Source organism: Parasteatoda tepidariorum, chromosome 7 (genome assembly GCF_043381705.1).
Source record: "Parasteatoda tepidariorum isolate YZ-2023 chromosome 7, CAS_Ptep_4.0, whole genome shotgun sequence".
NCBI classification, from domain to species: Eukaryota; Metazoa; Arthropoda; class Arachnida; order Araneae; family Theridiidae; genus Parasteatoda; species Parasteatoda tepidariorum.
In genome coordinates, this window is record NC_092210.1 from 12,266,711 (window position 1) to 12,281,261 (window position 14,551).

The following is a 14,551-nucleotide window of genomic DNA, read 5'->3' on the forward strand; positions in this document are numbered from 1 at the left end:
CAAACAATTCTGAAATTGACCAATCAAGCGATTATGTATAATGAAGGATTATTTTAATGGATGATTATTTGCTGAGTCTGAACTTCGAAATCTTTTATTTATTAGCAATCACTCATAATTAATCTTTACTTTTTGTAGCCACTCGTAAACTAAAAGAAACATTAAATGAATATTTGTTTGTTTTATTTTACATTCATTTATTGATTGTTTATCATTTCAGTTCGTTTTATCTTTAATTAATATCTCCAAGTATGGCAAATCAAACGATTCTGGTTTTCCTCTTCGTGGTTTTCCTCTCCATGTAACCATATGCGGATTAGTTCCATTAAAAAGTCCTCCACGAAAGCAAATTTCTCCCAATACTACCTTTTCTTCTGGATTTGGTTCAAATTTACAAGGCTACAGAGTTGAACATTAGTAGCCGTAAACCCAAAATAGGGTCTGTTCAACGACGGTTATAAATTATGAATATCTATCATGACGAATTAGTAATTTGTTTTCAGTTACTCTAAATAAGTAAGATGACTCTTTCGTTTTCAATCACTCGTAATTAATAGGTCTTGAGTTTTCAGTCACTCATAATTAAGCACAACAGTTTTTCGTTTTCAGTCATTTATGGAATATGAAGCTGGGACTTCTCCTTTAAATAACCGTAATTTAATATTTGCTGTTTTTTCTTTTTTTCTTCGTTAACGCAGAAAATACATTTTCAGGGAGTAAGGGTGAGGAACTGTAAAAAGCTGAACTCTTCAAAGAACCATAAAATAAATAACAAATTTGATTCATTTCTCCAAAACTTATAGAAAAAGATACCATTAGTTTTGTTATGGTTTCATCCCATCTTAAGCTCTTCAATAATTTTATGTTACATGAAGCTGTAAACGTTCTTTTTTTTCAATCACCAATTATTTCTTACGTTTGATTACTCGTGTTACCGGTTGCTTACTTGTCAATTTAAAGCCCCTCTGAACATAGATCACATTTTTTCACCGATCTGATTACATTAACTGGAACCTGCTTTTCCAAACTCGCATGACATACTAAACAAGAGACCTCAAACTAGAATAAATTTACTTCTTATTACCAGTTTCGTCATTACCTAATGTGCTTATTCGATAAAGTTTATAAATATATATAATAGTAAGGATGGTCCTTGTGAAATACCCTATACCTTATCATATTCGGACGAAAAACGTTCAGTATCATACATGGAAATAAATGCATAGGGTATACTTGAAAACGTTTCGTTTCTAAGATTTAAGCCTTATTTCTGAGATTCAGATTTTCCATTGCATGCCATACTAAACAAACGACTTCAGACTAGAATAAATTTGCTTCATATTACCTGTTACGCCATTAGCTAATGTCATTATTTGATGAAGTTTCTAAATATACCTTAATAGTAAGGGCGGCTCTTACGAAGTATCCTGTACCTTATCACAATTAGATGAAGTATGTTCAATATCAAACATGAAAAAAAAATGCATATAGTATACGTGGAAAATTTTTATTTCTAAGATTTAAGTCTTATTTCTGAGATTCAGATTTTCCATTGCATGCCATACTAACCAAACGACTTCAGACAAGAATAAATTTGCTTCATATTACCTGTTACGCCATTAGCTAATGTCATTATTTGATGAAGTTTCTAAATATACCTTAATAGTAAGGGCGGTTCTTACGAAGTATCCTATACCTTATCACAATTAGATGAAGTATGTTCAATATCAAACATGGAAAAAAATGCATAAAGAATAGGTGGAAAAATTTTATTTTTAAGATTTAAGCTTATTTCTCATTAAAATCTATATCAATGAATATCATACAAATTCCCGACAAACCTAAAAATAACATAACACCAAGAGAATCATATCAAATATACGACCCGTCTACAAAAAAAAATTTCAAAATACCTCTACCACAAAGAACTTTGAAAGTGCTTAGCATTTCGAAAGATGTAATTTCCGAAATTCTCGTATCGCAAGTCCCACCTCTTCACAGGTGATGCAAAAAAATAAATAAATCTCAGGGCTTTTGAAATCTCAGACCAGCTCTTGAAATTCCACGCCTCACGCCTAGGCATGTCTCCAATATCTCAGTCACTCTTTTACTCAACCTTGTAGATTCTACCATCACACATCCAACGATGCTCCAACGATGTCAGTTGAATAGGAATATTATCCTAGTTTCGTCTACTAACGTTACGCTTCTATCATTTTTTTTTTTTTTTACCTTAATCCCCTTCCTTTGAACTTACTCCAAAAAAACATATATATATATTGTTAAATTTTGTTATTATTTTTTTTTCTAATATAAAAACCTACCGTTTCTAAGAAAGCAACCAAAAACTTTTATATTTTTTCCCCCTACTTTCTTCTCCGATGTCTTGCGTATTTATTTTTCAGTACGGCTTTCAAAAGAAATGAGTAAAATGAAAATATAAAAAAAAAGGAAAATAAAATAAGAATAAATAAAAACAAATCTATCTACAGATAAGAATTTTTATTATTTTTTATTTTTACTAAAGTAGGTATCTCTTGTACAGTAAATGAGAACGCTGCAATAGGATTCTGTAATCGGATTTGCTCCTGTCTGCTTTACTAGAACTCGAAGCCGGTATTATTTTTCCCGAATTAGATTACGCCGGCGTGGCCCACCCCGAAGCGATTGTATTTTGTTCCATTGTTCATCCCCTTTTTATTTCGACCCCTACCCCCACCTCAATGTCATTCATTTATTTCAGTAAAGTGATTTCATTTTTCCAAAAGACAAACAAGCAACCTTAGATGAGATTATTATTATCCAGAAAGAAGTGCAGAGTTGTCCCTCTGCTGCAATTGTTTGCAAATGATTTGGAATGCTCATTTCATATCGTTATTAGATAGGTATGAAGATTGGGGGGGGAGGCTTTTGCAAAAAGGGTAGGGGATGGAAAAGCCGTCGGGATTATATGAAAAAGGAGGAATTTAGTGCAGAGGATAAAAGTAAATAAAATGTTAAGGATAAATACTACGACTTGTGACCCTTTTATCCAAAGCAATCATTTTGATTTTTCTCAGAGAAAACGATGATTAATGATGGGGACTGTGCGCAAAGTTATTTAACTGAATTTTTTTTTTTAAATTTAACTTCTTTGTTTCGCTATTGTTTTCATGAAATGATGATAAAAATACCATTGTTTGTTTAAAATTGCATAGTAATTTAAAGAAGATTTAGAATTTATTTAGCTTAATGTATAGTTCAAATACACGAACTGTTTATTCTTTATTTTAAAATACACTTTAATTTCTCCAATTTTAAGTCTATTTTACTAAATCTTTAACAGCACGAACAATAATATGACTTTTTTACTCTTGTATGTTAGAGTTTTCAGAACAATCTTTCTAATGCTCTTAGACCCCTAAACTTCTTACATTTTCAGCCTGTTAAGCTTTAGTTAAGTCTTAAACAGCGCAAATATTGATATATTTTTCATTGTTGTACGTTTGCTTTTTTTGAAGCAAAATTTTTAATACTTGCAGGCTCTCGATATTTAGTCTGTTTTAACTAAATCGTTAACATCACAAATAGTAAAATATTTTCCGATGTTGCTCAAACGATTTTTCAAAACAGAATTTACTATACTTGGAGACAATTACTACATTTTTCTAATTTTTAGTTTATTTAACCAAATTTTTAAAAGCACAAATATTACATTTATTGCACACTTCCATTGCTGCACGTATGATTTTTAAAAACAACATTTTTCATTTATGCATACACTTAAAGTATTTTTTTAGTCAATTTATCGAAATCTTCAATAGCGCAAATATTACTAATGCATTTTTCGTACGCTGAGTCTTGTATATCATGTTAATTGTCTTTATTAAAAAGAGAACGAAACAATAAACGAAAGCTATGTGCAATCGAAACTACTTTAATAATATACATGTTGTTAAATATTTAAGAAAATCAGTTAAAAACAGAAGCAACTATAACGTTGTGTTGAAAAGTCACCATTCAATGATCACTGTAAAAGACTCCGGATCAAATTCAGGTAACTACGGAGCTGATACTTTTTACCGGAAAATCCATTTTTACCGGAACAGGATACGGAACAGTAATAATTCACCCAAAATCACTCTCTCTAATTAGTAAATATTAATCCAAAAATTACGATATAATATTTTACGGTGAAAATGGATTTTACTGTAAAAGGGTTTTTATGGATGATGGATGCACCTAAAGTACCGGTACTAAATACAGTAATTTGAACTGGAATTTTTCACAGTTTTTACGACAGCCTATTACTATAATACACGTTTCAATTACAAATTTGTTTCTTTTTTCTCACACTTATGCATGTCACATTTATGTAATTAAATAAATATTTCTCTAAAAACTACGATATAATATTTTACTTTGAAAATAGATTATACGGTAAAAGGGATTTTATAGATGATGCACCCAAAGTGCCGGTACTTAATACTGGAATTTGAACCTGAATTTTTTACAGTGATTAGGAAAACACATTACAATAATACTTACAAATTACAATAACGCTTACAAATTTACCCCCTCTTTCTCATACTTATGCATTTCGCATTATACTCATAGAAAAAGGTTTTCAAATGTATATTCTGTCGAATCACATAAAAAAATTTATGTTACAAAAATTTCACAGTAGTTCTCCCCTGTATGTATTTAATTAGTTAACATTCACAAAACTCTCGAAATCAAATAAAGTTTGGAAAACCAGAGAGAAACAGAAAAAAGAAGAATTGAGCCATTTTGGCATAGAATAAAAGATCTACCAACAACCATTTAAGGTTTAGTTTTTCGTAAACAAAGCTTATTAAAGTTCCGTTTCACCGCGTTATTTTCCTTCCCTTACCTTATATGAATCAGATTTCATAGTTTCTATTTCCTTTTTCAGCGTACTTATTATTATTTTTTTCGAATTTTTAAATCACTTGTTCTCTACTACTCATTTTTAAATTTATGAAGGAAATTAGCATTACTTATGCAATGTTTTGTATTAAATGGTTATAGAAATGTTGCGAAACTAATAAATACTAAATTAATAGCCTATCCAGGATATTTAAATTACCATTATTAAAGATATTACTTATTATCATATTTACATTATTAATTAAAATGATATAATCATGGAATATATATGTGTACATACATGTGAGTAAATGAATGATGAATAGTTGAAATAACGATAAATCTAAAACTAGCGAAATAATTAATTCATTATACTTCTTTAATATTACATAATGTTTATCAGAAATATTCTTTAGGCCCTATAAATGTTAAAATAGCTAAGATTTGGAAGAAAAAAAGTCTCTTTTATCTGCGGATTTTTACCGAATAGACTTTCGTAAGATGAAAAATGTTTAGTACACTTTAAAAAATTCGGGATCAAATTAAGATATAAAGTACCGGCACTTTGGGTGCGTCATCCGTAAAATCCATTTTTACCGTGAAATATAATAACTTAATTTTAACAGTAATATTTATTAAATTAGAGTAATTCATTGATTTTATGGTAATTATTATGGTACATCAGACTTTTTTTATTCCGTAATATGTTCCGGTAAAAATAGATTTCATTGTGAAAAGTACCGGTGCCCTAAATGACTGTACTTTTTACCGTAATATGATCCGAACTTTTTTACAGTGCTAGAATTATATGTAATACGTTGTGCATCGAAATAAAAGCTTATGTATACTTTAACATATGTCTTATTTTCAACTTTGATATTATTGATATATAACTTATGGATAATGCGTCATTTAATATATGCACATAAACTTTTATGCATATATCGTTTTGATGTGGATGAATATATCAAATCTCTTTTTTATAGTTTTTTTTTTTTTTTTTTAGAAATTTAGTAAATATCATCTATGATATAATATGCGATATATTTATTCCATGCATCTATGCACAAATCAATTTACAAGATGTTCCATTATTTCTTCTACAACCCATACAAAAGAATTTATTTTTTATTTCTTTTAAATTTAATAATTTTAATTACAAATTTTTCAACTATGATTTAAAAAAGACCAGAAATTTTCATACTTATTTAATAAAATAAAAAAAATTAATAGGAACCTTTATCCTATTTAATAGGAACCCTTATTAATAGGTACTTAAATATCGTACAAAAGAATGGGGGAGAGAAAGATAGGAACAAAAGTAAGCCCAGAAATCAAATTCAACAAGTTATGATATCATAGATTCTGTACCAAAGTCTACTGAAGAAATAAATAGAAAACAGACCATCAGGACAGTTATCGGATATCGGATTCATCATCGTACTCATTCGTACATTCATAAAGTACTGATTATTGATCGTTAAATAATATCGATTGTAAAACAATAGGAAAGTTTTTACTTATTTACAGAATTACATTATTATTTTTCATAGGAAATCGCATATCAATCAGATATTATTATCAATCATATTTCATTTTTACTAAAAAATCTACATAGAAATCTACATTTCCTTATAACAGATCTCACAACATAAAACTAAAAATTTATGCCCATGAAAAAATAATTTTATTTTCAAAGTTTAAACTGACTCAAATGGATAAAACAAATTAAATCTGTTTCATGTATTTTTCACTATCAGCGAACCATTACACGTTTTAATTTTCTACTAAACGAGAGCAGAAATCTAATGATGGTTTCTGCATATTAAATTCGCTATTGATGTGTATTAATATCATTATGATAATGTATATACTTCTTAATTTCCCCTGCAATATACTCTGCAATAAAAAGTTGAACAGTAAGAAGTCCTTATTAAGTTTTCATATTTTTTAACATGTTATCTTCATATATCATGTACATAAAGTTCTGTTTGTTTCTATGTTTTTATGTATTATTTTATTGATTATCATAACTAATGATTATTTTTCTTTTCTTTCTTGCAATTTTTCCGTCCTTTCATCAGCTGTCAACGATGATCGACAGGTATGTAAATATTTTACTTGTAAAAGATTATTATAAATTAATGAGAGATATTAAAATTTCTGTCTATCAATAATAAATCCATTGATCGTAAACGATATGAAATATATATCAATGATGTATATTTTTGATATTAAATGAGGCTTTTTTTATCATTTCGATTCATAAGTGAAGGATATTTTACCATTTTAGTTCATGAATGAGTACGTGCATTTTAACATTTTCCTTCGTGAACAGTATTTTAGTTCATAAATAAGTAATGTTTCACGAATGAGTACATGTATTTGACCATTTTATTTCATGAATGAGTACATATATTTTACCATTTTAGTTCACGAATGAGTACATGTATTTGACCATTTTATTTCATGAATGAGTACATATATTTTACCATTTTAGTTCATGAATGAGTACGTGTATTTAACATGTTAGTTAATGATTACGTGCATTTTACCAGTTTATAAATAAGCAATGTCTTATCACTTTGATTCGTGATTAGGAATATTATATTATTTTAGTTAATGAATGAAGAAGAACACTTCACCGTTAGTGTTTTCATGAATGAGCAAGTGTGTTTCACAGTATAAGCGATGTTTTATTATTTTGTTATTGTCGATTTTTAGGTGAGGGAAGTTTTACCATCAATTTAAAAACTTAAATGCTTTTACTCAGTATACTTTTTTACACGTAGAAGGGTAGTTTGTTTACGAAAGAACAGCCCGATTCGAACAATGATTTACAAACTACAAATACTAATTAAAAAATTGTTTTATTTAGTAACAATTCTAATTTTTTTACTTAACAGTATTGTGTTTACAAAAATGCAGTTTGCTTATAACAATAATTTACAAACTATAAATAATTTGAAATTAGTTTTAAATATTAATAGTATTTTTTTTAAACATATAGTAGTTTATTCATAAAAAAGCAATTTGAACTTAGTATAATGATTTACAAACTAGAAATACTAATCTATAAATCAAATTTTTATAGTAATAATAAGTTATTTTCCCTAATAGTAGTATATTTACGAAAAAGTAGTTCGTACTTAGAACAATGATTTAAAAGTCAGAAATACTCATTTAAAAATTAAATTTATTGAGCAAAAATTATAATTTTTCACTCAATAAATGTGCATTTATAAAAAAATAGTTCGTACTTATAACAATGATTTACAAACTACATATTCTAATTTAAAAATTGAATTTGTGTAATAATAATTATAATCTTTTTTCGCATAATAGTATATTTACAAACAAGTAGCTCGTTCTTAGAATAAGGATTCACAAACTACAAATACTAATTTAAAAATTAACTTTATGTAGTAATATTTATTGCATAATAGTAGTGTGTTTCCAAAAACGTAGTTCGTACTTAGAACAATGATTTACAAATTTCAGGTACTAATTTAAAAATTAAATTTACATAGTAATAATTATAACTTTTTTACCTAATAGAGAAAATAAAGAAATTTCAATAACGAATAACTGTTTCTCTTAGATCTAAATAACTGCACTTTTGGGAAAAAAAATTTCTTTAACGCAGTAAAACACACAGGTGTTTCATGCTGTATTTCATAACTACAAATTATTAAAATGCTAAATATAATATTTTTCACTTATTTTGACCTGCGTTAATGCGAAATGACGAAAAAAGTGTGAAAAATATGTTTAATAAAAATTTTGCGTCTAAAGATTAAGAGATATGTCATTTTCAAAATTGTCATCTACCATTTTCATGCATTATAAGAGGAAAAAAGAGTTTCTCTTTGTGTCTGTTTCTCAAATCTATGTTCACTTCTGCTTTCAATCTCTTCGAGCTCTGTATTTCTTCTTCAAAAACTCTTAGGATATATCGCAAGAAAAAATTGTCGAAAGAAAAATGAAACCAGAAAGAGATTGTGTTCCAAAAAATCTAAGAAGTCATCTCTTGTGGAATCACAAAAATACTTTGAATGAAGATGTGTATGAAAAAAAATGAAACATCCTAGCTAGTGATGAACGTATGTAGAGAAAAAAAGTATCGATATAGATATAAAGTCGCCTTAGATTGTGCCAACTGTTCCATAAAAATGTGATGTTTCGTCGTAGAGCAATAAAAAGAAAGCCAAAGGAAAAATCTTGAAAATCAATTCTTTCATACGTCATTTCCTAAGTGGAAATCAGCAGAAATGAAAGAAGCAGTTGGAGGCAGGAGTTAATCGGTCGTGATTCCTCTTTCCTGATTGGTTTGGGTAATATAACGACGTGTCACGTGTCATGGAGTTATTAGAACGTTATATAGTGCTTTCGATCCCAGGCCACTTATCAGCTTTGATTTTTATCATTATTATGATAGTAATTAGCTAGTTTATCTGAAGAAAATTAATATGTTTGTTCCTGTATTATACTATCATTAATTTATTTATATTATTATTTTACTTTTATTTTTTATTTTTTTTTAAACAAGGAATAAAAAAAATCTTTGATATAATTACGTAAGAAAATAAATAAGTACAGACTTTGTTTCTTTTATAAATTATTATAGCACTAATTCTTAACATTGGTCGGTAAATGTAGAGCTTAGTGGTTAAAGAGTCAGAGGCGACTAAACTGGTCAAAACATAGACTTCATTGTTATAAGCCAATCTTGTAAAATTTAATATGACAGAATAAATGTTAGAAAGTTGAGTTTCGAATTAATTTACTTTTTAAACAGCCCTTTTAGTCAATTTTTGTTTAATTTTTACATTTAAAAATTATATTATTTTTATGTTTGAAATCAACTAAATAAGCTAATTCTTATTTTCATTAATGAAAAGGGTAATTTAATTTCAGATAGAAATAAATTTTTTGCAATTCAATTTAAATGAGTTTTTAATAATTTTAAAATAAAAACTAAATGTAAACGCTCTGGAAAATATTGTTGATACTAATTTTCAGAAAATTCCAAATACCCGAACTTCATAATTTGTGGAGGAAAAAAACAAGTTAATGCATTAATGTTATCAAACAAAAAAAAACTGGTAATAAAAATATATTATCATTTTTAGTTAATAAATCATTTTTTTAAGATTTTCACAAAATTTCTTACAAAAGTGATCCTTTAATAGTAATTTGTATAAAAATAAAGAAATATTAAAAGCACACATAACATAAACATAACTTTTTAAATAAATAAACAAAAAATAAACACTTTTAAAGTATTTAAATTGTCTGCAATTCAATTCAAATGTATTTAAAAATAACTGTGAGATATTATAATAATAAATTTGGAATATTGTAAGATTTTTAAAAATTATTAGTGACCTTTGTTTAAAGTTGCAAATATCCAAAATTTATAATTTTCGAAAGAATAAACACTTCTGTATATTAATGGTTTGAAAGAAAAAGAATTTTTTTTAATCTTATTAAATAATATTATTTTAAATTTATACTTTTATTGCTTTAAATATTTCAATGAAAACTTCTTACAAAAAGATAACGTTTAAAGAAATTATACAAAAAGAAAGAAGTATTTAAAACACACATAGATAAATAACACCTTTCAAATAAACATATACAAAATAAAACTTTAAAGGAACTTAAATTGTTTATAATTTTATTCATATGTATTTGAAATATGTGCAAAATAAAAATTAAATATAAAAGTTTTTTTTTTGTTAAGCAATTAATGGTTAATAATAATTAAAAGTTGAACAATTTGTTTAAATATTGTTTGCTATTTGTTGTATTGCGTAATTGTAAGATAATTCCAGGTACCAGAAATCAGCAATTTTCGAGAAGAAAAAAAAACTATACAGAAGTGCCTTAAAACCTAAAAAGAATAACTTTTTAATCACAAATTTATACTTTTATTGCCTTAAAGATTTCAACAAAAACTTCTTACAAAAAGATACCATTTGAAAAAAATATACAAAGAGAAAGAAGTAATTAAAACATATATACATACATAAATAACAAGTTTCAAATATACATATAAAAAATAAAACTTCAAAAGAACTTGAACTGTCTGTACTTTTATTCATATGTATTTGAACTAAGTGCAAAATAAAAATTAAGTATAAAGTTTTATTTAGTTAAACAATTAATGGTTAATAATAGTTAAGAGTTAAACAATTTGTGGAAATATTGTTTGCTGTATTGTTTAATTGTCAGAAAATTCAGGTACTAGAAATCAGCAATTTTTGAGAAGAAAAAAAAACTCTATAAAGCAATGCTTTAAAACCTAGAAAGAATAACTTTTTAATCACAAATGGAATAATTAAACCTTTTATTATTAGACAAATTGTACAAAAGCCGTCTGCGAAATGTAATGTAAGGTAAAAACAAACCTAAAGCAATTTAGCTGATTTCGGCAAATTCTTCAAGAAGCTGATATTTTGGAAATGTCTCAAAAATAAAAAGTCAAGAGAAAACTCTTAAAAGTAATAGTCGGTAGTTTTAGAGAAGTGTTTTAGTTTGGTGGAAATTTAGAAATTAAGTATAAAGACCAGGGGGATAGAAATCTACAAAAGTAATCGAAAAGGTTGGTAATTACTTTCACCAATCCAAAAGCCATTTTGGTAAAAGGCGTAACAAAGTCATTAACTTTTTCAAACTTTTATGCGACAGAATTTTCGTCCACTACTTTAAAAGCGCATTGTCTTAATGAAAAATATAATTTGTTAACGGATCTGCACTTGTAGAATGGAACTTTTTATTCTAGAAATAGTATTTCAGTTGAAATATTTAATACAGTTTGAATTTTGTAATGAAGCAAGGAAGAATTTACAATTATAAGATTATTCTGGAAAATTAAGTAATGAATTAAAATAAATGCATGGCTAACACAACTGTATGTCAGAAATTTAAATATTGTATTTTTAAAAATATTAGACTTATTATTATATATGATTATAAATAATTAGATAATTACCACAAATGACTGTCCCGATTTTAAATTTAAGTATTTGACATATTATAATATTTGATAAGAAATAAATACATAGTACAAATGAATATCCGGAAATCAAACATTTATATTTTCAAAAATGTTAGACATATTATAGTATATATGATATTAAATAAATACATGAGCAGCACAAATGAATGTCCGGATTTATAATATTTATATTTTCGAAAGTATTAGGCATATGATAATATATGATAATAAATAAGTACATGGTTGACACAAATAAATGTTCGAAATTCAAAAATATTTGACAAATAATACATACCAGATTTTATAATACCATATTTTTAAATATTTATTTTGACGCAGGTATTAGACATATTATAATATATGATAATAAATAAATACATGGTAATCACATATGCATATTCGGATTTTATGATAATGAATAAATACACGGTCAGCACAAATGAATGTCCGTATTTTAAATATTTATATTTTCGAAAGTATTAGATAAATTGAAATTTATGCACTCAAAATTAAATCAAAATATGCCAAGCATTTTTTTCCCCAGTTACAACTGTTTGAATGAGTGACACTTTTGTTACACAACTAATATCTAATCTGCAATCCTGTCCGTAACTACATATTTCATAGTATCACAATGAAACAGTTACCTGCTGTTTTTGCAATGCTTTCAGCATTGGTGGTTTACAAACCGTGTTTTTGGCGTAAAAAAAAAAATCATTGGTGTAAAATTTTGATCACGTGATTAAAATCACTGAAAATATCGACATTTTCCAGATGTACGTAATTAAAATTTGTTTTTATTTTTTGAAATATAAAATAAATAAAAACATATATAATTCTTGTAATACAAAGAAATAAAATTCTGTAACGAAGAGTTTTATTTCTAACTTTCAAAATGCAAGAAAAAAAAATGAAAGCTTTGTGGACAAAAATGGTCGTAATCGCTTTGTTGTGTATGCAGCTTGCAGCATCGCCTTTATGTGAAAGCAATTTGTAGTCGTATTCGTCTTATTTGAAATGAGCTGCTGCAGTCATACTTCGACCCTCCCCGATGTTTTTTCATTCTTATTTATGTATATATGTTTATTTGGCTTCGCTTTTCGAAACACTGGAATATTTTTTGTTCTGCTTTTTGGAAATGAACTTTCTCGCGGGAGTGGTGCGATTGAAATTTTTCATCCACCTTTCGTTCTTTTTCGCTTCCTTCGTAAAAATTTTCGTATAAATTGCGTAAAAATTTCGTCTTTTTTACTCCTTTTTTCTTCTTTTAACTTCCCCCTCCCTCTTCTACTCTTCCCCCACCCTAACTTCAACCCCTTTCTTATTATTGTTATTATCTTTTCTGGCGAAGCTTAAATGTTTTCTACGTTTTTATGGTTGCTTTATGAACTCCTGTTCCTTCCATTATTACAGAGGTTTGTGCAAGTCAGTTTTTTGCGTTATCGTTATTATTTTCGTTTTCGTTCCTGGTTTCATCTCGCCGTTTAAAACGCGTTGGATTTTTCAACTTCTTACAAAAGGCAACAAAGAAAAAAACGAATGAAAGGTTCGCTCTGAAGTGGAGTTATAAAGGCTGTATTATTGAGTTTTTTTAAGTTTTTTTTTTCTTCCGTTTTATTTGTGAACCGAGTGAATAGGGGTTAATCAAGTACACTTGATAATTTTTTTCTCCCTTTCTTATTTCTCGTTTAAAATGTTCTTGGAGCGATGAAATGTTTTGTAACAGTATGTCAAAAGTAAAACATTAGCAAATACTCTCAAATGGATGATCTTGAATAAAATTAAATCTCCAAAAAGAATTTATTACTTTTCTAAGTTTGTATTTTTATGCTTCTTTTTTTTCATTGTTTATAATAAAATATTTATTTAAAAATATATTTCATTTTTGCCATTTTAATTTTGTAAGATTATTATTTATAAATATAAGGAAACTGAGGTTTACTTCCATAATTATTAAAATTAACCAACTTTATGTTTTGTTTACCGATGTAATTAATTCTAATTAGTATAAAATCTTAAATCGTAGTAATAACAAACGGAAAAAATATGTGACTATTTTTTGATGAAGAAATTGGGTTAATAATAGTAGAATTAAGCAACTTACACTTGTAAGTCTTGTAAATTATAACTTAATGATATTTAGCTCAAAATTTATAAGTATAAATACAATTATCCGGTCTTACTTATACTCAATCTTACTACACTGTATTACTTACATACAATCTTACTATAATGCCTTACTTTTATTTCAACACACCTTAATTTTAATCTATCCTACTATACTCTCTAACTTACGTTCGAACTTACTAAATTGTCTTACATCCAATCTTACTACATTGTCTTACTCCCATCCAATATTACATTACTGTCTTATTCACATCCAATATTACCATATTGTCTGACATCCAATTTCACCATACTGTCTAACTTACATTCAATCTTACTATATTGTCTGTGTTATACCCAGTCTTACCATATTGCTTTACTTTCATCCAACCTTACTTTAGTCATTCCTACTATACTATCTTACTTACATCCAATTTTACTATACTGTCTTACTCCCATCCAATACTAACTTACTGCTTTATTCACAATCCAATATTACCATGCTGTCTTATTCACATCCAATATTACCATACTGTCTTATTCACAATTCAATACTACTATACTGTCTTACTC

General features: G+C 27.0%; 1 protein-coding gene across 8 annotated transcripts in view; it reads left to right on the forward strand.

The window, feature by feature from the left end:
- The window catches only part of LOC107445534 (transducin-like enhancer protein 4), a 279,713-nt gene that overhangs the window by 199,085 nt on the left and 66,077 nt on the right, over positions 1-14,551 (forward strand). For all 8 annotated transcript variants that reach the window (XM_043042558.2, XM_043042559.2, XM_043042552.2 and 5 more), the window contains one exon: positions 6,954-6,973. In XM_043042558.2, coding sequence (XP_042898492.1) covers positions 6,954-6,973 — 20 coding nt within the window. The remainder of the gene's footprint in view (positions 1-6,953; positions 6,974-14,551) is intronic.